General features: G+C 41.8%; 1 protein-coding gene across 1 annotated transcript in view; it reads right to left on the bottom strand.

The window, feature by feature from the left end:
* The window catches only part of LOC137434449 (ATP-dependent RNA helicase DHX29), a 232,505-nt gene that overhangs the window by 156,109 nt on the left and 53,470 nt on the right, over positions 1-22,926 (bottom strand). Inside the window, 4 exon segments of the mRNA XM_078784089.1 lie at positions 5,005-5,132; positions 12,812-12,941; positions 16,663-16,776; positions 21,491-21,564. Coding sequence (XP_078640215.1) covers positions 5,005-5,132; positions 12,812-12,941; positions 16,663-16,776; positions 21,491-21,564 — 446 coding nt within the window.

Here is a 22,926-nt window from a genome sequence, read left to right as displayed (position 1 = left end):
TTCGGCCGCCATATTTGTTTTTTCACAACAGCCTTAAAACCCACCAAAAACACGTCCTGGTGAGGGTCTACAATCTCTGATTGCGCTTTCTTGTTATTCAGGGAACTTCGTATAACTGTTATTTGAAGCCGATTTCAAAAGCGCACAAACTTCAATCTTTCCTGAAACCTGCAAGCTTGGTTAAAGCAGGGCTCGATACACCATCTGTCCGTGCCGCTAACGAGGAAATATTGAAAGCTGGTAAAGACAAAAGTCCTGTACCAGCTTGTGGACAGCGATGCCAAGATGGAGATTGGAATGAATAAAAATATACAATGCTCCAGGAGACCATTAATTTAACAACCTCTGCATCCAATTAATTACTCATTTGACATGCTTCACTGTACTATCTGGTTGTAGTTTGCCATCTGCGTTTCATTGATTCCGTAAGATTTCAACCAGATTCATAAATCTTAGCTTGTAATAAAATATGTTTTCATGCCCGTTTCTCGTCAGTTCTGGTAACAATGCAAATGGTCGCTGAGGTTTCACATGGTTAACATCGTTGAGATTGTCATGCGCCTATAGTGCCCACTCCATGAAATTAAAAATGCACAAACAAGTCTTCCCATTGATGTGGTAGCAATTACCTCCCTATTCTTCTTATCTACCATGCAAAAAACTGCATCATTGTATCTCCTTTTGGTTGGTTGTAATAAAAAATTTAAACTGGAACAAAACTTTGTGGCTACGTTGTATTTTACTGATATAGACAAAGTGAAGGACAAATGAAAGAAGTGTATCAAAGTTAAAGGGCCACAGACACAGAAAATCATGTTTGGTTTAATTAATAGATATTGCTTCACTTAACACTTAATCGTCCTTTTTTTTTGAATAAATATCACTCGATTGGCCCCCGCCACCCAAAAAACGGCGATTTGATTGCTCGACTGGCTACGTCATCGAGGGAATTTTTGTTGCTGCTGGTAGTTTTTAGCTGGTAGTGGAGTCCCACCCCTAAAATCGTGATGTTCATTCATGATGTCACCTGTGTGATGTAATCGAGGGAAAGGTTTCTCAGCACGCAATGATAACTGCCTGACCAAGAATCTTCTGATAGTCAAAATCATTATTAAAAACTACCAGCAGCAACAAAAATTCCCTCGATGACGTAGCCAGTCACATGAGCAATCAAATCGCCGTTTTTTGGGTGGCGGGGGCCAATCGAGTGATATTTATTCAAAAAAAAAGGACGATTAAGTGTTAAGTGAAGCAATATCTATTAATTAAACCAAACATGATTTTCTGTGTCTGTGGCCCTTTAAAGGACACTATTTTGAGAAATCAAATGTTGGTGACATTGGTGTATTGTCATGTGACTGCTCTCAGTTAAGACCGAGAGTGAGCCACGGATGGAAACAAGCCTTAATGGAGGTGTTCAACTCAATTTGATGGCGGATGATACGCGAGGAAGAAGAAGAGTACCGACTTACCTGGACAGCCTCGCCGACGTCTTCACTATGCGACAATAACTCACACGAAAAACGGATTTAAAATGTACAAAAATAAACAGGTTTATTTAAACGGAATACAGGTAACAAGAAACGCAACAGTAAATGAATATCCTAAATGGAGCGCTCCCTCACCAGATGAAGAACACGGACAAATGGGGAGGATAACTGGATAAAATAAAGTGTGGGTTATTGTGCACTCAAGTCAACTCGCTCGGTGCGTCGTCTGCAATCGTCAGGCCCTGAGTGCTCAGTCTGGACGTGGCTCCGGTGTTGGCGGGAAGAAGGCCTCGACGCGCCCTTGTTCACTAGGCCTCGATAAGGCCTCCCGCGCAAAGCGAATGAGCGTGTAACCCGCTTCCTCAGCCGTGCAATGTCCTCACGAATTCAGCACGGAAACCGCGGCTCTTCGTTCTTGGGGCTCGGCCTTTTTACGAACACCGGCGAGGTCTCTGACCGCAGCATTTATCAACAGCCTCTGCTTGCAGCGAGCAAGCACACCCGCCCACAACCAACCTCCAGGCCGAGACGCAGTCAGAAGACAAAGAGACAAAGCGATGTCGGTCAGACCCACGGGAAGAAGAAGAAAGACGTCGACACACGACTGTCCACTATCGCATCCAGAGCAATAAGACCAGGAGAACCACACAATGTCTGCCGCTCCAACCACTCTCCACACGCTTCTCTCCCTCTCGACTCCCCTCCAATCACGGTCCTTCTGGGCATGGCTCTCGGCCTGCCTGTGCGATGTGTGTTCAACCAAGCGTTGTTGTTAGCCCTGGTGTTGATGTCTGGCTTCCGGTTGGGTTTTATTGTCATTTGTTATGTGTGATGCTTTTAATGTTGGGATTCCTCACTAGTGTTTATGTGCGGTGCCATAAGGGACGAAGGGAAGTAAATTACCGAGGTTAGACGAAAGGTCACTTATTCCATAATCCCTACAATTAATTAACACAAGGCCATCCTCGTATGACCACAAATATTCAAGCTTAATCGGACATCCAGGCTAAACAGGTCCCTAACGTATGTACATCGAAGTGGTTCTTTATACCCATGATCATCGGAGCACCTACCTATGCAGATCTACCTGAATCTATATATCACTCTACCCCACCGACATAACAGTATTTTGTGCAATTCTGAATACAGTCGACACAGCTTAAGCTCAGTTACTCTTATCAAGTTGCTGTAGTTTCCATCTGCTCTTGTTTTCAAGAGTGCATGATTTCACGATGTAGCATGTTAAGCTAATTTAAATCGATGAGAACAATGAGGCAATAAAGTACATATTATTGCAAAGCAGTAAAACAAATTAAAATGCAATCAAAGTAAAATCATTTGGCTACAAAGTGGATGAACAAGCCAGTCTCATCGGCATTGTCAATGTCAATGTCAAAGTTAGAAAGGCTTAACAATATGAAGAAGTTTTCTTCACATTTCTGCATCGTTGCAGATTATTTCACACCTCTCTCCTGTACCATGACACCCTTGTTACCTCCGCCACCTAAAGCCTACCGCCTACGTCCGCCTAAGACACACATGTCTGTCTGTTTGTCTGGTCGTTTGTGAACAAGATATCTCAAAAAGTTGTTGACTGATTTGGACGAAATTTGGTGGATAGGTCGGTTGTGTGACTAGGACGAAATTATTAGATTTTGGTGAAGATCCGGATCTGGATTTGAGAATTTTAAAGTGATTCTTCACCATTGAGAGAAGGCCAAAAACGATATATAGCAGGATATCTCAAAAGGTTATGGACAGATTCAGAGAAACTTGGTGGAGAGGTTGGGTGTGCGACAAGGAAGAATTGATTAAGGGTGTAGTACTGGTGAAAAATTGAGAAAACTACATAGGTACCTTTGAGAGGCCTTTACACAAAAACAAAGTCAAGCTAATATCTAATTTTCAGTTTTTCTTGAAAGATATAATCTTGGCTTTAACTCAGACCAGTTTCAACGCTTCTTTGTCATATTACATGCATATAATTTCCATAAATTAGACCGTCAATAAAAAACAAGAAAAAACAAAGAACACATTTCTACTTCTATCTTCTATGTCACCTATCATTCTTTTCACACATAACTTGGTACATGTATTATACATGTGTTACTCTACTACCTGATGAGGATTTTGTGAAATTATGTCAAATGTTCACTAATTAGCTAATTATGCCAATTACCAGATAAAACTTGGTTGTCCTTCAATAAATCCACAATGGCTACTCCTATAAACAAAAGCCTTCATCAATTTAAAGGAAGTGATATTCTGAATATCCTGTCCAAATTTCAGCCCAAAAGAATGATGCAAATTAAAGTTATAACAAATAATTCTACTTCCGGTTATTGAGGGGCATGTATGATGTTAGAAAATTTGAATTTTTCAATAATTATGGGTACTTCTATGACCTCTAATAGCATGATTCTTGTTTATAAGACTATAAGGAACCTGTTCAGCTAAAAAAAAAAAAAAAACACCTGTTCACCAGGACTACACCCTTAAATGTTGGTGAAGATTCAAATCTGGATCCAACTTACTAGTGAGATACAAAACGTAAACTGTTCAGGCTGGCAGAGGTTTGGTCTCTACCGAGTGCCGTTCTAGTTGAGGCTAGGATACTCAGTGCCCACCCACACCCCAACACCACCAAAATCTGCCGCGTGTTCAATGGATGATTTAAATAAAAAAAACGCATATTTATATAATATTTATATAAAACATTTATGTAACATTTATATTTTATTTCAGTTATATTTTATTAAACAACATCAATGACCTACACAACACGTAGCCAGGGTTAAACCTCTTTTTGTGTAATTTACTTCGGTACCTCACATTATGTATGGGCCTGGTTGAAGCAAACTGCTGGCAGCTGTTTGTATTTCCATAATTCTCATTCTTCCAGGTCACATCAAGTAAATAAGAGGAAAAGCCTACTTCTGTGCCTCAAATTGACCAGGTTTCAAATTAATCACAACACACATTTTTGTTTTCACCATCGAGTAACATTTCTCATTTCTTTTTTTTCTTTTCTTTGGTCCAATAAATTTGATCCTCCATAACCGAAATGACCTCCAGTGGAAGAGACCTACTGAAGATTGAGTAAAAAAAAAGAAAGAAAAAAAAAAAAAAAAAAAAAAACACCTTTAGAGGCCATGAAGTCATGAAGATTGAAGTGAAGATTGAGTGACATCAGATAATGCATTTGAATGTTATATCACGACCTTTCGTTAGATTTGGCCTCACAAAATCTTATTCAAAAGCGGAAACATTTTACCGATCTTTAACATGGGTAAACATGGAAGAGATCAACACAATTATCCTGCGATTAAAAAGTGGAAAAGGCCCAAAATGCTTTTCTAAGAGGAAATTATCAATCTCTCCATCATAAATGAAGCCACTTTGTGAGTTGAAATTAACTTGATACTTTGAAAAGAAATAAACACAATTTTTTGTTTAATTAGGTGCTGTATTATGTGCAGTCAGAATAACCAGAGCACCAACTGCGACCACACACCTTGGTCTTCCCTTTCTTCTGACTTGACTGTTCTTGTACCAGCTTACTTGAGCTCCCAGCTTCAACCAAAGGAGAGGTGTTTGGCTGACGGACAGTTAGCTCATGAACCAAGCCTTCAGGGAGCGAATCTGAGGATGGATATCAATATGAAGGAAGAGACACGAGATACTTTTTTCATACTCATCACAATACAAGGTTTTGAGAGATCGTTCAGCAGTGATGGATCTGGCTTCGCAAGGAAAGCCAGGTGCGCAAAAATAAAAATGCCAAATTTGAGCAAAACGACAACGACAAACAATCATTCATCAGAATAACTTGAATCAATATCAAATGACGTGAATATTTTGGCAAAGGCTGAAAACTTGCTGCTTTCATTTTGATAACGTTTTATTTGGCTAGCCAATCCACATCATAAATTAATATGTGAAACAGACAGATAAACAAACAGGGGTGAACACATAACGTCTGCCCGTCCACCTTCGGTAGCAGAGGTAATTATCAAAAACTGAAACCTAAATCTTTGGGTACTGGTCTATTCAAACGATAAAGCTTTGTTCAAGCTTTTGTCCCCATATCTACTGTAAATTAAAAACCTCGTCATCTGGGTTTCAAATATCAAAACTAAAACTGTCTCAACTACCAGCGTCTCTCTGTAAATGGATAAGCTAAAATGTCTGTATTTGATGTAGAATTAGACTTTGCAAGTGAAGCTTTCATTCAAAATGGAAAATATAGTACCGTACAATATTTGAATCATCTGCAAAGCCCACGAAAGGTTTTAAGTAAGTAAATATTGTATTAACCGAGTGAATGTGTGGCAGGTGTCCCCCATTGGTCAGGACTTGTGCACAAAGTGCTGGTGTGGCACATGGATTCATGCCTTCATAACAGTTGAGAAGTGGATATTTGGATATTATCCTTTACGGGCCAGCTTGCCAGCTCAACCTGCAGGAGAAATTCACTCCATGCTGATGATAGCAGCGAGCTAGAAATCCGTCCGTGAATAGATTCCTCTCCTTAGGTGAGGTGGGGTGGGTTGTGCTGGCACAAAAGCTTCTATAGCCTTTAGGCTGACTAAGACTATGGGTAGTAGTATAGCAGCCGCCACTCCATTTAGCAGCCTGGGGGGAAAAGTGGGGGGTGTAGAGGGTCTGTGTCTTTCACAGACTGCAACCAATCTTGATGTTGTACTTCAACTTTAATATCTTCTATCCTGACTGCAAATCTGAAACGTCATTAAATGTGTAATGGATGCCGAATCACGACCCGTGGATGTGTGGCATAGGCCTCCATTATTCAGGACTTTCACAGCAAGAGCTGGTTTAGTATATGGGTTGGCAGCTCCTTAACATTTAAGAGGTGATATTTTAACATGTGTGTGACATTATCAGCCATGCTTACAATACCTTGATATGTCACATGTCACATGACAAGCATGGCGTTGGCTTAAGGGTTAAGGGGTCACTTCATAACTTAGTGTCCTGAGTTTGAGCCCCTTTTATGCCGTTGAATTAACATCAGGTGGGCTGATTCAGCCTGTCATCCTTCCGTGGTTGGAAAAATGAGAACCAGATGACTGGTCATAGAGGGAATTGCATCAGCGGCAACCACACCCCCAGAAAATGATGCAACCAGCAGCTACGGCTGCACACGAACCACCATGTCACATGTTGAACAGTATATAGTGACATGGGGTATGATTCCAATGTTGCTTTGGCCATATGCTTAGGGCCATTGTTCTGTTGGAACGTATATCATCGCAGTCGAAGTTATTTTGCAGTCTAAAGTAGGTTCTCAAGGATTTGCCTATATTTGGCTCCATTCCTTGTCCTTACAAGTCTCCCAGTCTCTGCTGCTGAAAAGCATCACCATAGCATGATGCTGCCACCACCATGCTTCACAGTGGAGATGGTGCTAGATGGGTGATGAGCTGTGCTCGGTTTCCAACAAATGTAGTGCTTTGCATTCAGGCAAAAGAGTCGAATTTTCATCTCATCAGAATTTTCATCCCAATAAAATGATTCAGCCAACAAGAGATCTCGGATTCCACGACACTTCCTTGCAGATTTGCTCAAGCTCTGTCAAGTTGAATGGGGAGCGTCGGTGAACAGCAATCTTCAACTCTTTCCACAGATTCTCAATGGAATTCAAGCCTGGGCTTTGGCTGGGCCACTCAAGGACTTTCATGTTCTTGTTGTGAAGCCATCCCAGTGTTGCTTTGGCTGTATTCTTGGGGTCATTGTCCTGTTGAAATGTAAATCTTCGCTGCAGTCCAAGGCCTTTTGCACTCTGAAGCAGGTTCTCCTCAAGGATTCACCTGTATTTGGCTCCATTCATTGTTCCCTCTATCTTTACAAGTCTCCCAGTCCCTGCTGCTGAAAAGCATTCTCATAGCATTATGCTGCCACCACCATGCTTCACAGTGGAGATGGTGCTAGATGGGTGATGAGCTGTGCTCGGTTTCCAACAAATGTAGTGCTTTGCATTCAGGCAAAAGAGTCGAATTTTCATCTCATCAGACCACAGAATATTTTCCCTCATGCTTTGAGCCATTCATGTGTCTTTTTGCAAACTTCAGGTGTGCTGTCATGTGCCTTTTTCTCAAGTGTGGTTTCCGTCTGGCCACTCTCCCATAAAGCCTACATTTGTGAAGGGCTGCAGAGACTGTTGTCCTTCTGTCAGGTTCTCCCATCTCAGCCAAGGATCTTTGTAGTTCTGTCAGAGTGGTCATTGGATTCTTGGTCACCTCCCTAACTAAGGTCCTTCTTGCCCAGTTGTTCAGTTTGGTCAGACGGCCAGCTTTAGGAAGAGTCTGGGTAGGTGCATATTCTTTCCATTTCCTAATGATGGAGCTCACTGTGCTCTTGGGAACTTTCAACACTTTAGAAATTGTTTTATACCCTTACCCAGATCTAAGCCTTCTTCATGCTATAACTATAAATTCCTATCTTTACTATGGGATTCCGCCATCTACCCCCACAGACGTAACAATATTTTATGGAGTATTTATTACTAGTGGGGTTGGGGTCACGCGTGGGAATCCCACGGACATGAACGTGTGTGACATTTCGACATATTGAGTTAGATGCTGCACCTGCACATACAGTTACACAAAATGGTTACTGGCAATGTATATTTACTTCTGATAACATGTGAATGCATGTGCGATTGTGCGTGCACATGGGAAATACACTTTGAAATGTGTCATTACATCGCATGTAAAATGTGACTTTAAGAGCTCAAATCCTCTCGCTCCCACATCACGCACACGGGGGAGAGTGGGTCACACACACACACACACACACACACAAACAAACACATCCACACATGTACACTAACACACACACATATATACATACACATACACACACACACATGTATACACACACACACACACACACACACACACGTATACACACACACACACACACACATGTATACACACATACAGACATACATACATACATACATACACATGCAGACACACATATAAACACATGTATACACATCACACACACACATCACACACACACACACACACACACACACACACACACACACACACACACACACACACACACACACACACACACACACACACACACACACACACACACACACACACACACACACACACACACAATATTGTTGCGGTTTTGGAATAAAGGTTAATTCTCCCTCTTAGTTAGTTGTATCACAACATGAAGCCTCGCGATAGTTCAGTTACTTCTTAATGAATGTAAGCGTAGTCCTTTCCTGTGTTTAGTTTTGCGTTGAGTAGGCCAGTGAGCTTAGGTGTTCTTTTGGCGCTTTGCTTTGGTGCTTTTGGTTTGGCGCTGGGATGCCACGCGGCAGGCCTGGGCAAGTCTACCAAGGCCGAAGGGACGAGTTGCAGGGGGAGTGGCCGGTAAGCAACGAGCCGCCAATCAGGGCTCGAGGGGAGTGGCTAACCACGACGACCAGAGGCGGGGTTTGGAACATTCGAGTCGGGCCGGGGCCATATAACCCTGCTCCGAGCCCCCCACCTCAGTTCCGAGATGGCAGTTCCGAGGTCAGATGAGTCGCGCAGCCCACGAGTTGAGTAAGAGAAGTTCTCGGCCAGAGTCGTGTGCAAGTTACAGTTCCCTGTGAGACGATTTACAGTTCCCCGTGAGAATGAGTTGGGTTGAGCTTGAGAACGCGAGTGGAGCTGCAGGACGAACGAATTGAATTGCCGATTGTACACGAACTTTCCTCGTGCCCTGCGCTCTGCACTGTATTAATCGCGCGCTCGAGATGACAACCCGCGCCGGGCCACAAACACGCGATTTCCTCCTGCCTGCCTTCGCCTGTGTACGTGCCGCGAACATCGGAGAGCCACGTCGGGCGAGCTGCCCCGGAGCGACTGATGGCGAAGCGCGCTTGGCGCGCAAACATTCTTCTCTTCTTCCATTTCCCCGTGTGAGTGATTGGGCCCGTGTCTGGGAAAATGTGTTAAACTGGTTAAGCTTCTGCTCTGTGTCCCCCTTTCCTTCATCATTATCATTGTACATAATAGTGTAAATAAATAGTGTTCTTCCTCTGATTTGACCATCCTGTCCCTTCCATCCATTGGCTTGGCACGAATAAAACTGCTCGAATATCGGGTTCCAATAAAAGTAACAGCACGAGTCACGTGATACGCATACCGCTCGGGTGTACTCGATTAAGCGTGGCTTGTGCGAGGTTCGATCCCCGCTTTCGTGGCAGCGTGGGTACCAAAGGTACGTGCGAATTTGTCCCAATACCCTTTTTCACGTTTGCCCGGAAGTGGCGATTCGGTCTCACGGACCCGAAGACCCAGGGGGAAAAAAGGGGTTTAATCCCCCCTTTGTAATGGGAACAGGCTTCGGGAGATCCACAACAATATATATGCACATATATATGCACATATATACATCCACACACATACATCCACATATATGCACATATATATATCCACACATATACATCCACATATATGCACATATATATACACATATATACATCCACACACGTCACACATATATACATACACACACGCACACACACGCACATATACACACACACGCACATATATACACACACACGCACATATATATACACACACACGCACATATACACACACACACGCACATGTACACACACACACGCACATATACACACACACACGCACATATACACACACACGCACATATACACACACACACGCACATATACACACACACACGCACATATACACACACACACGCACATATACACACACACACACGCACATATACACACACACACGCACATATACACACACACACGCACATATACACACACACACGCACATATACACACACACACGCACATATACACACACACACGCACATATACACACACACACACGCACATATACACACACACACATGCACATATACACACACACACACACACACACACACACACACACACACACACACACACACACACACACACACACACACACACACACACACACACACACACACACACGTCTTTTGGGCGGTGTATAAGAACATCACTTAACACTTATCTCTCCCGGGAAGACCAATGTTACTCTTTTCGTTACAGAATACAAAATGACGTTTTAAAAATCAAAGATTTCAAATAATCTTCTTTAAAGTGTACGTGCACACTTTTACGTGCCCAGCCTGTCATCCTTCCGAGGTCGGCTAATTGAGTACCAGTTCACTGGTAATTCCCTGTTTGTCGTTAAAGGCGGCAAAAAGGGTTGGCGTCAGGAAGGGCATCCGGCCGTAAAACATTGCTTCAAAAAGGGGACCGAAAAACAACAACAACCACGGTTCCCGAGAAAGGCCAACCCCCGCTTTGCGGGGGGAAATGGCCTCTAAAGGTTGTTTTTAAAGTGTACGTGCACACGTGAAATGAACACGTGAACCTTTACTTCCGGATAATACCATTGAATGAAATGAGAACGAAGAAATATATGTCGGCATAATTGTTGACGTTTTTGTGACGACTGTCATCAAACGCAAAAGTAATACATCTTAACGGAAAAGAAAAAGCAATTTTTTCATATATGTCGACATTTTGAGCTATTTGGGCGGTGTATGATACATAGTCCCGCGTCGATTCCGGTTGAGTCATTCTAGATTTCAAAGAAGCCTATTTAAAGTGTATGTACACATAACTAACTAAAAAAAAAAAAAACGAAGAAATATCTCTTGGTAATTTCCTGAAACATATTTTACTTCCGGATAATAATGTTGAATGAAATTAGAACGAAGAAATATATGTCGGCATCATTGTTGACGTTTTTGTGACGACTGTCATCAAAAGTAAAAGTAATATATCTTAACGGAAAAGAAAAAGCGAATTTTTAATATATGTCGACATTTTCCCCGACTTATTTTAGGCGGTGTATTTTCGTGTATCATCGTGGTGCGATTTTAAAAAATATATCTCTGCATTTTCCCGTGTGTGCGTGAATGTTCTCATTTCTGACACCGAGTCTAAAACCATCGATAAAAATTAAATCAGATGGTGAATTCGATATAAAATCGTGAGGGTGACTCAATGAATGGGCTTTATGTTACAGGCCTTTGAGAATTCATTTCGTTCTATAAACGGAAACTTTCATCGGATTTTCTTCCCGTTTTTTTTCAACCGAGTCTAAAACTATGTTAGCGACTGTTAAAAGTGAAATGATATATCGAATGAGTTGAAATAAACCTGTGAGAGATAGCAAGACAGCACGGGCCTAACTAAACAGGCCTCAAAGCTATTCGAGTTAATAAAGTGGTGGATATTTGTTTATATGAAGCCTCTCCAAGAATGGGTGGAGCTACTCTGTAAACGGAGTAAGCCACACCCCCGGAGAGACAGACAGGCAGACAGAATCACCGTAGCCTATTATAATATAGACGAGCGGGGTCACCCGTGGGAATCCCACGGGCATGGATGTGTGTGACATTTCGACATATTGAGTTAGATGCTGCACATTCATTTTTACAAAATGGTTACTGGCAAGTCATCAGATCCAGAAGTGGTGTAATGAACACAATTTATTTATTTCACATAATATGTGACCCCTCACGCCTCTCCACCTGACACACTCTCCTGTCTCCACCTGACACTCTCCTCTCTCCACCTAGCACTCCTCTCCTCTCCAATCCCTCACATTCCTCTCCTTTCCAATCCCTCACCTCTCCAATCCCTCACACTCCTCTCCTCTCCTCTCCAATCCCTCACACGCCTCTCCAATCGCGCCTCACACTCCTCTCCAATCGTGCCTCACTCGCCTCTCCAATCGCTCCTCACTCGCCTCTCCAATCGTTCCTCACTCGCCTCTCCAATCGCTCCTCAGTAGCCTATTATAATATAGATGTGAAGATCAGTTACCAAAAAAATCTCAATATTATAAATTTTAAATTCAGGCTGTAACATAACAAAATGTAACAAAGTCAAGAATGTGTGAATACTTTCTGAAGGCACTGTATGGGCCATTATATTTTATAGCAGGCAGGATAGAAAAAAATCCATAATCCAAATCCATTAATGACATGTGTTTTTATTGTTGTCATTTTCCCCCTTTGGAAAGTGAAATGACCAATTGCAAATTTATTCTTTATGATTCAAATAGCTTCAAGGAAGTGAAGAACTGAATTTTATTATGCCACATTAGCAAAATAAAAGTTGATATTCAATGAAAAATTATGTTCAATAAAATGATTTATCATTGTATCTATTCACTCAAAATCCATCGGACTATACAAACATTTCATAATTTCAAAAAGCAAAAGTGACTTGGTGAATCGCATACCATCAGGCAGATTTAGGCAGAGCCAATCAAGCGCAGTACGCAGATCACCCCCGTAAGCCAACGTAGCTGTCATGGCAGTATCTATGTGCTCGTGGTTGAAGCCTGTTGCATGCAATGACTGATACACATCCTGGGAAAAACAAAAAGTAAATAGGGATTACAAAAAATTAAAATAAAATAAGTAAATAAACCGATTGGCCTATTTGGCTATCCCATCTGAAACAAAGACTTAAAAATTTATATGACTTTGGCAGCAGTGTATTGCCTCACCAATTTAACCCCTTATCCTCACACTGATTCATAATTTTTGACTCCCACCATCTCTTTACATCACTCTTTCCACTATTATTCCAATGTCTTCCTGATACTTTTTAAAAGACCTATTACCACATGTTTTGATGGAATCATTACCTCCACCACCAAAGGTGGATGGGGTTATGTTTTCACCCCTGGCTGTCTGTCTGTCTGTGAGCAATATATCTTAAAAAGTTATGGATGGATTCAGACAAAATTTGGTGGACACGTTGAGTTTAACAAGGACGAATCGATTTGATTTTGGTGAAGATCCAGATTCGGACACTGTCACAAGAATTTTTCAAGTGATTCATTCTTCACCATTGAGTGACAGGGTCAAAAACCATATATGTACTTATGAAACTAGGTGGATGATATCTCAAAAGTTATGGACTGATTCAGACGAAACTAGGTGGACAGTTTGGGTGTTTGACAAGGACAAATTGATTTGATTTTGGTAAAGCTACGGATCCAGATACCAAAACTTTTTCACTTTTGTTAAAGTAATTCTTCACCATTGGGCGTGGGGGCAACAGTGATATTTCAAAAAGTTTTGGACAGATCATGACAAAACTTGGTGGATGCATTCATTGGGTAGGTGACAAGAACAAGCCAATTCGATTTTGGATCAGGTCCAAATCCAGATCCGGCCTATAAGTTGGATCCAAAACGTAGACAGTTCTGCTTGACAGAGGTATGTTCTCCACGGAATGCTGTTTCATTCTTTCGTTGGCCACGTGTTCAGTACACTATGCTTCGTCATTAAAGTCCTTCACTATCACTTTCTTTCCTCACCCTTCTGTCATACTCAATCTTGTCACTCTCAATCCCACCCCTCACTCACAGTCTTCTCCTCAAGAACAAAAAACCCCCTCAATCTATCACTCATTTAGTCCCAAAACCTTTCTTTCTGCTCATGTCACGTCACAATATGTCAACTCAAATGCTTTAAATGACGATATTAAAATGTTATTTATCTTCATATATCCTAATTTCCAAATGTCTAACATACTGCTTTTCTCTTATTTTCTTGCTTTGTTTAATTATTGGATCCTTGCAAAAAGACACACCCACTCTCCCATCACATTCACACATCGCTGTCTTTCTTCAAGTCTATCCAAATCGTGGTATCAGTATTTGGTTTTGCTGACGTTGGGATCCTCAAAACTAATCGGTTTTGCAGGGAGTGTGGGATTAAAATGGTTTACTTCATCATATCAGGTACGTTGTTCCACATCCTTCAAAACTAGGCTGCTTGTTGCTAGAACGGATAGTATCTGCTTTAAAATAGAAGAACGGATTTAATTTTCCCACAGAATTTTCCTCTGCCTCTCCTCAACTATGGTCTTCTCGATTTCGACGTGCCAGACCATGTGGAGGTGGTGGAGCTGCAGTTTACATCAAGAACTCAATTTCCCATCATCTGTGTACCGCTCTCATCCCTCCAAATCTCAGGAGTACCTCTGGCTGCGATTTCCCTTCCACAACCACCTATTTGTGTGCTGTACTGTCAGATGTACTACAAATGACCTAATTCTATCACAGAAGGCAGATGCATCCATATATGGCAAAATAGTATTATATTGTTTCTGTCTGTTCTTGCTTCTTTCACTTTTCCTCTCATTCTCGTGCCTCTTTCTCGTTCACACACACATCCTTCGCCTCTCGTCCTGGCACACCATCTTGAGTATTGATCACTACATTCCCACCATCTGGCTGCATTCCCTCCCCTTCCACTGCCCCCCCCCCCCCCCCAACCCACACACCCATCCATCCATCTCCTCGCACACAAAGCATTTTCACGCCAAAAACCTGCATAGAGTTTATGCCACTGCATCGAGTTCACAGATAGGACCAAGAGAGGAGCGCGAGGGATTCCAGGCTGAAGGACCATCCAGTCAGAGCTTTCAGGTGGTGCTAGCTCAACCAGGCTAGCACAAGGTATGTAGGGGCTCGACACGTCCCATTTTTTTCTTTCCTTATCTCTTATCTCAATCTTGCCCCTCACCCATCTCTTTTCACATAGGATGCATGATTTGTGCCAATGTTAACGTAAAGTTGCTAATTGACCGAATAAGGATCTGATCGCACGGGTGTCTGATTAGGGCATAAGGTGAATGTGTACCTGCAAATACCTGCCTGTTAGTAAACACCACGTTTATAAAGAAGTCGTGTTTCGACTTATTCTGTCCATTTTGATGGCGATGTAAGGCAGCTGTCTGTGATTGTCTGGATTTTAATGGGATTTATAGATCGCAGGAATCAGTTACACAACAATTGGTTCCGCTCGGTCAACTAAGATCTGTTGAGCGAGTATCCTGGCAGCAGTCACACAATCTTTTTTTGTAGGGGACCATGACTTGGTGTGGGATTCCACGGGAACTTCTGCGGTGACTGTGTATCGTGGTCTTTAAAGCTGTGTAGACCTCTTTAATGTTATCTGAAGGTGACGTCCTCGTAGGTCTCTGTTCCATCTCCTAAAAGCCACCCATGTCTGCAAATAGCAGCCAACAACAACAACTTGCACACACACACACACGCGCGCACACGCACACGCATGCACACACACACACACACACACACACACACACACACACAATTCCCACCTTTTTGTGGCGTCAGACGGGGAACATTTTTACCCAAGTCTTCCATGAACTGGCTAGCCAGGCCTGGTGCTCACCTGAAGTTATATGATAATTAAACGAATTGACTGGATAAATGGGGTGTGAATGTAGCACGAGCATGATGGGCCAAATGGCCTCCACCTGTGTTAAAGTTCCTTGTATGTATCCCTGTGTGTGAATGAATGAATGAATGAATGATCGTTTTAAGGCCATTTTTCCCTGCTAGAGTGGGGGATAGCCTTGCGGGGCCCATGACAATTATGGTTCCCTGTTTGAGGCAATGCTTTTTATGGCCGGATGCCCTTCCTGACGCCAACCCTTAGTCACCTCTTACGATGCGCAGAGATACGATGTACCTATTCTAAATCGGGGTACACACCGGGATCATTCATCCCAGCAAGCTGGTACTCAATTTGTCGACCTCGGAAGGATGACAGGCTGAGTCAACCCCCCTGGCGTTAATTCAGCGATCGACCGGGATTCGAACCAAGGATCCTCGGATCCCAAGCCAGCACCCTAACCGCTAAGCCAACACCAGGCTAGTGTGGAGGTAGTCGGAATTTGGAATTTGGCCAGGATACTAGTAATACCTTGCCAGCTCGGCACAAAATACACAGTGGGATATTTCACGTTTTCTAAATAATAATAATAACAACAGACAGGGCACCTAGTTTATCATTCAACCAATGGACGGCATACACAGGGATGAAACACCCTGCCGGCAAAGCATCAACTGGCAGTTTATCGTTAGGCCAATGATTAAATCCAGACTAGCCAAGCTCAACGTTAATTGTGCTACCTCTACACCATAGTGTGTTTGATTCTTCACATATAATCAAAATATAAATTGCACCCCAGATGGTGTCAAACTTTGAATGCAAAAGGTAATGTGAAAGGCATTCATTTATTTGATAATTACACTTATCAGGACACCTGCAGCTTTTTTGCAGAGAGGCGAAAGGAGGCCGTGCCTACACAGGCCTTTGCTGCATTCCGCTGGTTGATCATCTCACGGATCCTCTTTTCCAAGTCAGGTGGAACCACAAGCTGCAAAAAGGGTTGCAAAAACAAAAGTAATATGTTGCAAGTGGTACCCCAAGTGACCTGACCAGCTCACATATTTGCAAATAAACAATATTTGAGTAGCAAGATAAATGTTGCCATATCAGTTAATGGAATTTTTTTTTAATAGGACCATATTATATCCTACTACTAGTAATTTGCAATTGATCACTGGCTTTGACACTAATACAAATTTTAATTACAAATTATAGCCATAAAAAGGTGCATATAATCAAACAACCAGTTTCAAATGGAGCATCTCGCTGCCATTAGAGCATTTAAATTGCATCAGATCTGGGATAAAATGCCAATTGTTGCTCCCAGCTTGCCGGCTTGATGACAGAAGACGCCATTTGTATTTTTGCAGTCTACAACCCTACCCCGTTTAGAATCCCGTGTGGGCACGGCCAACTTGCTAGTATGTTCAATATTCTGTTTTAGACAAATCAAAATGGTGGTTTATCAACAACTAATGGATGAGAATTATAACAAAGGTGTCTGCAGATTCTGTTCTCATCATTTTGCATTACTAACTTGCCACCATCCTTCAAGACAGCAGAGGAGCATGCCCAAAATAGAGACCCAAAATGTCTATAAATCTGTTAGTGATAGTTTTTCATTAATATTTTAACAGAGTTAAAGTTTTACAAAGGTGTTTGAGGCAGGGTAGGGAAAGGGAGTGGAAAAATAAACAACTATTACTACTCATACATATATGCATGGCTTTATAACAATGTGCAAATAATTGGTACAAGCATGCACAGATGGTATACTTAAAAAAGGTGTTAATATTTTTAACCTTGATAATGGCCCAACCTCAAATATATTTGAACAAGAATGTCCACACTGTGGTCACAACCTGCGACAAAATCCGGTAACATGTAGAAGGGGAAACTGGCATTTAAAGCACTCTTAAATGGATGAACATGATTGGGAAACACATTTAATATACTATTAAAAAATTAACTCGGCACCATTTATCCATGTCATCCTCCATGTCACCAGGTGGGTGGGAGGGGTTACCCTGCAAACTTCGGATCCCTACTCGTCCCTTATTTACCAACCAATTGCTCTGTCAAATCAGAAACCAGATACAGCCCTTATACTCGATGGTCCACATGAGCGCCCGGTGGGAGGCCATTTTATGCAAACAGACAATGCAGAAACGGCGAATGCTAAACCATGAACCAATAATTTCCACATTCCTGTGCCACCTTCAGTCAAATGTCAGGCATTGACAGCCGGTTCATGAAGGACTTAGGGGGGGGGGGGAAACTGCAGCTGAATGTTTCCATATGAGGGAAAATGGTGAAACTGCAAATGGCGAGTCCGCAAATGTCACGGATGGAAACCCTCGCATCATTTCCTCATTCTGCTTTGAACTCAACCTCTATATTTCAAACAGCATAATTCCAATCACAAATTAATACTATAGCATTAATATAACAAAATGCAATGTTACAAACAAATATAGGTAAACAAATATAGACGCCGTTCTGATGTGACAAATCTGCCAAATGTGACGAAACGGTCAAATTTGCCGACAAGCAAGGGGTGATAGGTAACACTTTGTACAGATGGAAAATCAAAATCATAATGTATTGAGAAATTTATGACACCTCCTACCCACCTTGGGATCGCAAAATATTCCACAGAAGGTTTTTAGGGAAAAGCCCCAAAACTGAGGGAGTAGTTCGGGGACAGACGGACACTTCTGCTTTATATTAAAGATATAACTTCCCAAATACGACTATTGACAGTGAAAGCTGCCCCACTCAAAGCTTGTACAACAAAACAGAATGGTGTATTTAGTTTTAAAAAAAAATAGCCATATAATGTTGATTAAACATTAAATAACTTATCTTTCAACTTCAGAATTGGAATGAAAAATGTTACACTAGTTGCTTGTTCTGAAAATTTAAGTTTATTATCTCAGTCACCAAAGGTGGCCTGAGGTTATACTTTCACCCCTGTCTGCCTGTATGTCTGTCTGCGAGCACGATATCTCACAAAAAGTTATGGATGGATTCAGACGAAATTTGGTGGACAAGTTTGGTGTCCAACAAGGAAGAATTTATTCGATTTTGGAGAAGATCCAGATCAGAGAATTTTTTAATTTAAGTGATTCTTCACCATTGAGAGATGGGAACAAAAACGACAAAAAGCATGATAGGTGGTGATAGGTTGTGGATGAGTTATGACAAAACAAAGTGTATTAGTTGGGTATGTGACAAGAACAAGCTGATTAGATCATCAGATCTGGTCCATCGGTGGGATACAAAATGTAAACTGTTCAGCCTGGCAGAGGTATGCACTCTTCTGAGTGCTGTTCTTGTATTGTCCTTGTAGACCTAGATAGTAGATACAATACAAGTCTTAGGATATATATTTTTTAACAACAAAGGTCTTATTATGGTAGCCTTCCTAATTATACCATCAAAACTACAAATAATTAATCTCCTTGTCCGAAAGTTTCCAAAAATAAAAAGGGAAGGATGCAGAGTTGGAATAGCATTGTTATGTCGGTGGGGGTAGTGACATGTAGAGCCAGATAGATCTGTGTAGGTAACGTGCTTCGTCTGTCGCGGTAAGAAATCTACCCTGTAATACGTTTCATGTGTAGGCGTTTTGTCGGGTAAGAAGTGTACTTGTGAGCATACCATGATGTTCGTGTTAGAGTTAGGGATTAAAGAATAAAGCCCCTGTATGTCTCACCTGGTCAGCCAAACCTTTGTCCCTTATGGCAATGCACACCTGTAGACACCATAGATAGGTCCCTAGCGCAACACTAAATGATTCCCTTCCCCTGACATGACTTCAGAAGGAAACCAGGCCTGGACACCGCCGCATGGCCGCCGCCATTTACACCTCCGACAGGCCTATCCACCTCGAGTGCCATGCGCTATGACCACGGAACAGGGGACGAGAGTTGGGGTGGCGCGGTAGGCGTGAACCTCCAACCAGCAAGTCAGTGGAGGGCACTGATTGGGTAGCGCGCCAAGGCTGACGTGATGTCACCAGCAAGGTTATTTAAGAGAGCGCCAAACGCCATTTAGATGCGGAGAGAGAGGGAGAGAGTTGGTCTGGAGAGTCTCTTGCGGTTCGTGCTCTTGTTTGCGCAGCTAGCCCTTTTGGACATCCGGCGCTTGGTCTTGCGCAGCCCGAGTTGAGTTGAGATATAGCCCGAGTGGAGTTCGCTTGTTCTTGCACGTTTGCTTCGGGAGAGCTGACTGGGGCGTGGCAGGCCGATCGTGTGTGAAGATCGACCTCGCTTGGAGCCGCTAGCCTGCGTTGGACGCGCGGTGCTTTACCTGCTGTGGGACCTTGTGGTGCTTGGAGCGGCGCTTGTGCTTGGAGCGGTGCTCGGTGCTGTAGTGCTGGAGCGAGGGACCTCGTGGGTGCTTTGGAACTTGGAGCGAGGCTTTGTGGCACTTGGAGCGAGGCCTTGTGGCGCTTGGAGCGAGGCCTTGTGGCGCTTGGAGCGAGGCCTCGTGAGTGCATCGGGGCCGAACGAAGCCGCGTGTGGGCAGCGGAGACAAGACGACAAGAGCCAGATAAGCCCGAGCTCCGCGTATACACTTTACACGACGAGACATTTTCTTTCGTATTCATATTCCCTCGTCTGTATTCGAAGTCGGTGTGTGGGATCCCAATTTAGGAGTTTTAGATTTATTATCGCATTTTCCTGTCCCTGCCTTCTGTTCAATAAACCCGTGTATTATTTTCCTTTCCCATTCAAAACCTGTGCCCGCTTGAGTTAATCCCTCTACAGGATCGGAGTGTCCGCAGTTAAGCTTTTGCCGCAGCCTTCCATTTTCCTTCTTCCTCCCGCGTTTGATAGTGAAATCCGTGTTTGGTCATCGCCTCCATTGAAGCCGTTCCGGTCTTCCGCAGTCTCTAGTGTTAACCGGAGTCGCACGACAGTATGTAGTACTTGCAGATGTAGTATAGTATGTAGTAGTAGTTGAAAGTTTTTTTAAATCAGGAGAGCGATAGTTATATTTGAGAAATCAGTTGTTACACTTGTACTTGCTCTCGATCGTACATGGTGAAAATGGATTTCTAAGAATAAAATATACAAAGGCAAAATAAGCATCTCAAAACTAGAATGGTACTCTTTGATGACACGACGTTGACCAAATGTCACGACGTCAACCGATGTAACGGCATCGACCAATATGCCTACGTCCACATTACATCATTATACATACTTGTACCAAGTTTGATTGTAATCCCTTTAGCTGTTCTCAAGTATCACATTTTTAACTGACATGACCTCTGACCTTTGACCTCTTGATGACGAAATGTAATCGGTTCATCTTTGCATCACAATATATACCTATACCAAGTTTGGTCAAAATTCCATCACTGGTTCACAAGTTAGCACAGGAACAGAATTTCTACCCAACATGACCTTTGACCTTGTGACTCCAAAATATCATCAGTCCATCTTTACATCCTTATACATACCTCATACCTGTATCAAGTTTGACTTAGATCCCTTCAACCATTCTCAAGTTATCGTGGTAACGAAAATCTATCATGGACACATGGACTGACGGACAACCCAAAAACATAATGCCTCCGGCGACTTTGGCGGTGGAAGCATAAAAATGTTTGGAGTATTTCAGATTGCAGTTGTGCATAAAAACCATGCAATTACAAAACAGACTTGAAAATGCTGTCTCAACAGCCATACCTTCAAAACCCTTCCATCCTTGTTCGATACATTAACGTCGGCAAGCCCAGAGCTGAAGCTGTACACCTTTGGAGCTGTAGATAAACAAGCATACACAATCAAACTTTTAACTAAAATAGCATTGGTAGCACCTCGAAATATATAAGCACAAGAAATGATACCAAAACTAGAAAATTAATAAAATGGATCAGAGATGTGCAAAGATAAAACACAAAGTATACTTCCATTAATAAGGATCTTCAAGGTGTTCAAACAGAAACATAATATTGCAATTAATTCCTTGTATTTTTAAAGCATTTAAAACAAGTACAGATACATTCAAAGTACATCGCCCCATGCCAAATAATTAAATATCCTACAGCGCGGCATTGCCGCGGCGGCCATACCGCAGTGCAGCTCATAGAGACTGCATTGGGAGGGAGAGGTGCACACTAATTGATTGATCAATTGTATAATTAAAATTAATAAAAGATTATCACAAAATATTTTCTTAATCAATTGCCTAATAGCATAACTAAACCACCAGTGCTTCATCCGAAGATGTATCTTTTAGAAATTTAATTAAATAAGTCATTAATAAAAAATTAAATAATTAATTGATTAATCAATAAATAATTAATCGATTAAATTATTAATCAATAAATCAAAAACAAGTACAGATACATTCAAAGTACACCGCCCCCATGCCAAATAACTAAATATCCTACAGCGCGGCATTGCCGGGGCGCCTCCGGCACCCGGCAATACCGCAGTGCAGCTCATAGAGGCTGCATTGGGAGGGAGAGGTGTACACTAATCGATTGATTAATTGTATAATTAAAATCAATAAAAGATTATCACAAAATATTTTCTTAATCAATTGGCTAATAGCATAACTAAACCACTAGTGCTTCATCCGAAGATGTATCTTTGAGAAATGTAAATAAATAACTCAGTAATAAAAATTTTAAAATAATTAATTGATTAATCAATAAATAATTAATCGATAAATCAATAAATAATTGATCAATAAATCAAAAATATCCTTGATAGCCACATCACTTGGTCACTGTCATGTCCAAATATTAGCTTCCCAGCTCAAAAGGTGCCTGAGATATTGGCCAAATGAGAAAGAAAATAAATAAATGATTAATAATGAAAATAAATAAATAATAATCATTCAAAAATTAAATTACTAATCATTTCGGTCACAGAACACATAAACCACCACCATTTCATCAGAATCTGTAACTGAAATTTTTATATATATTTTTTGTCATTAATCGAATAATTTAATAATTAATCGATTAATTGATTAATTAATAAATCAAAAATAGCCTTTGCAGCCAAATCACCTGGTCAATGGCATGTCCAAATGTCAGCTTCCTAACTCAAAAGGTGCCTGAGTTAATGGTCAGAAGAGAAAGGAAATTTGATTAATGAAATAAGTACTTAAT

This window comes from Myxine glutinosa, chromosome 1 (genome assembly GCF_964187855.1).
Source record: "Myxine glutinosa chromosome 1, kmMyxGlut1.1, whole genome shotgun sequence".
In the NCBI taxonomy this organism is placed as follows: domain Eukaryota; kingdom Metazoa; phylum Chordata; class Myxini; order Myxiniformes; family Myxinidae; genus Myxine; species Myxine glutinosa.
The sequence above is the reverse complement of the archived record's forward strand: the minus strand, read 5'-3'. Positions and strand labels throughout refer to the sequence as shown.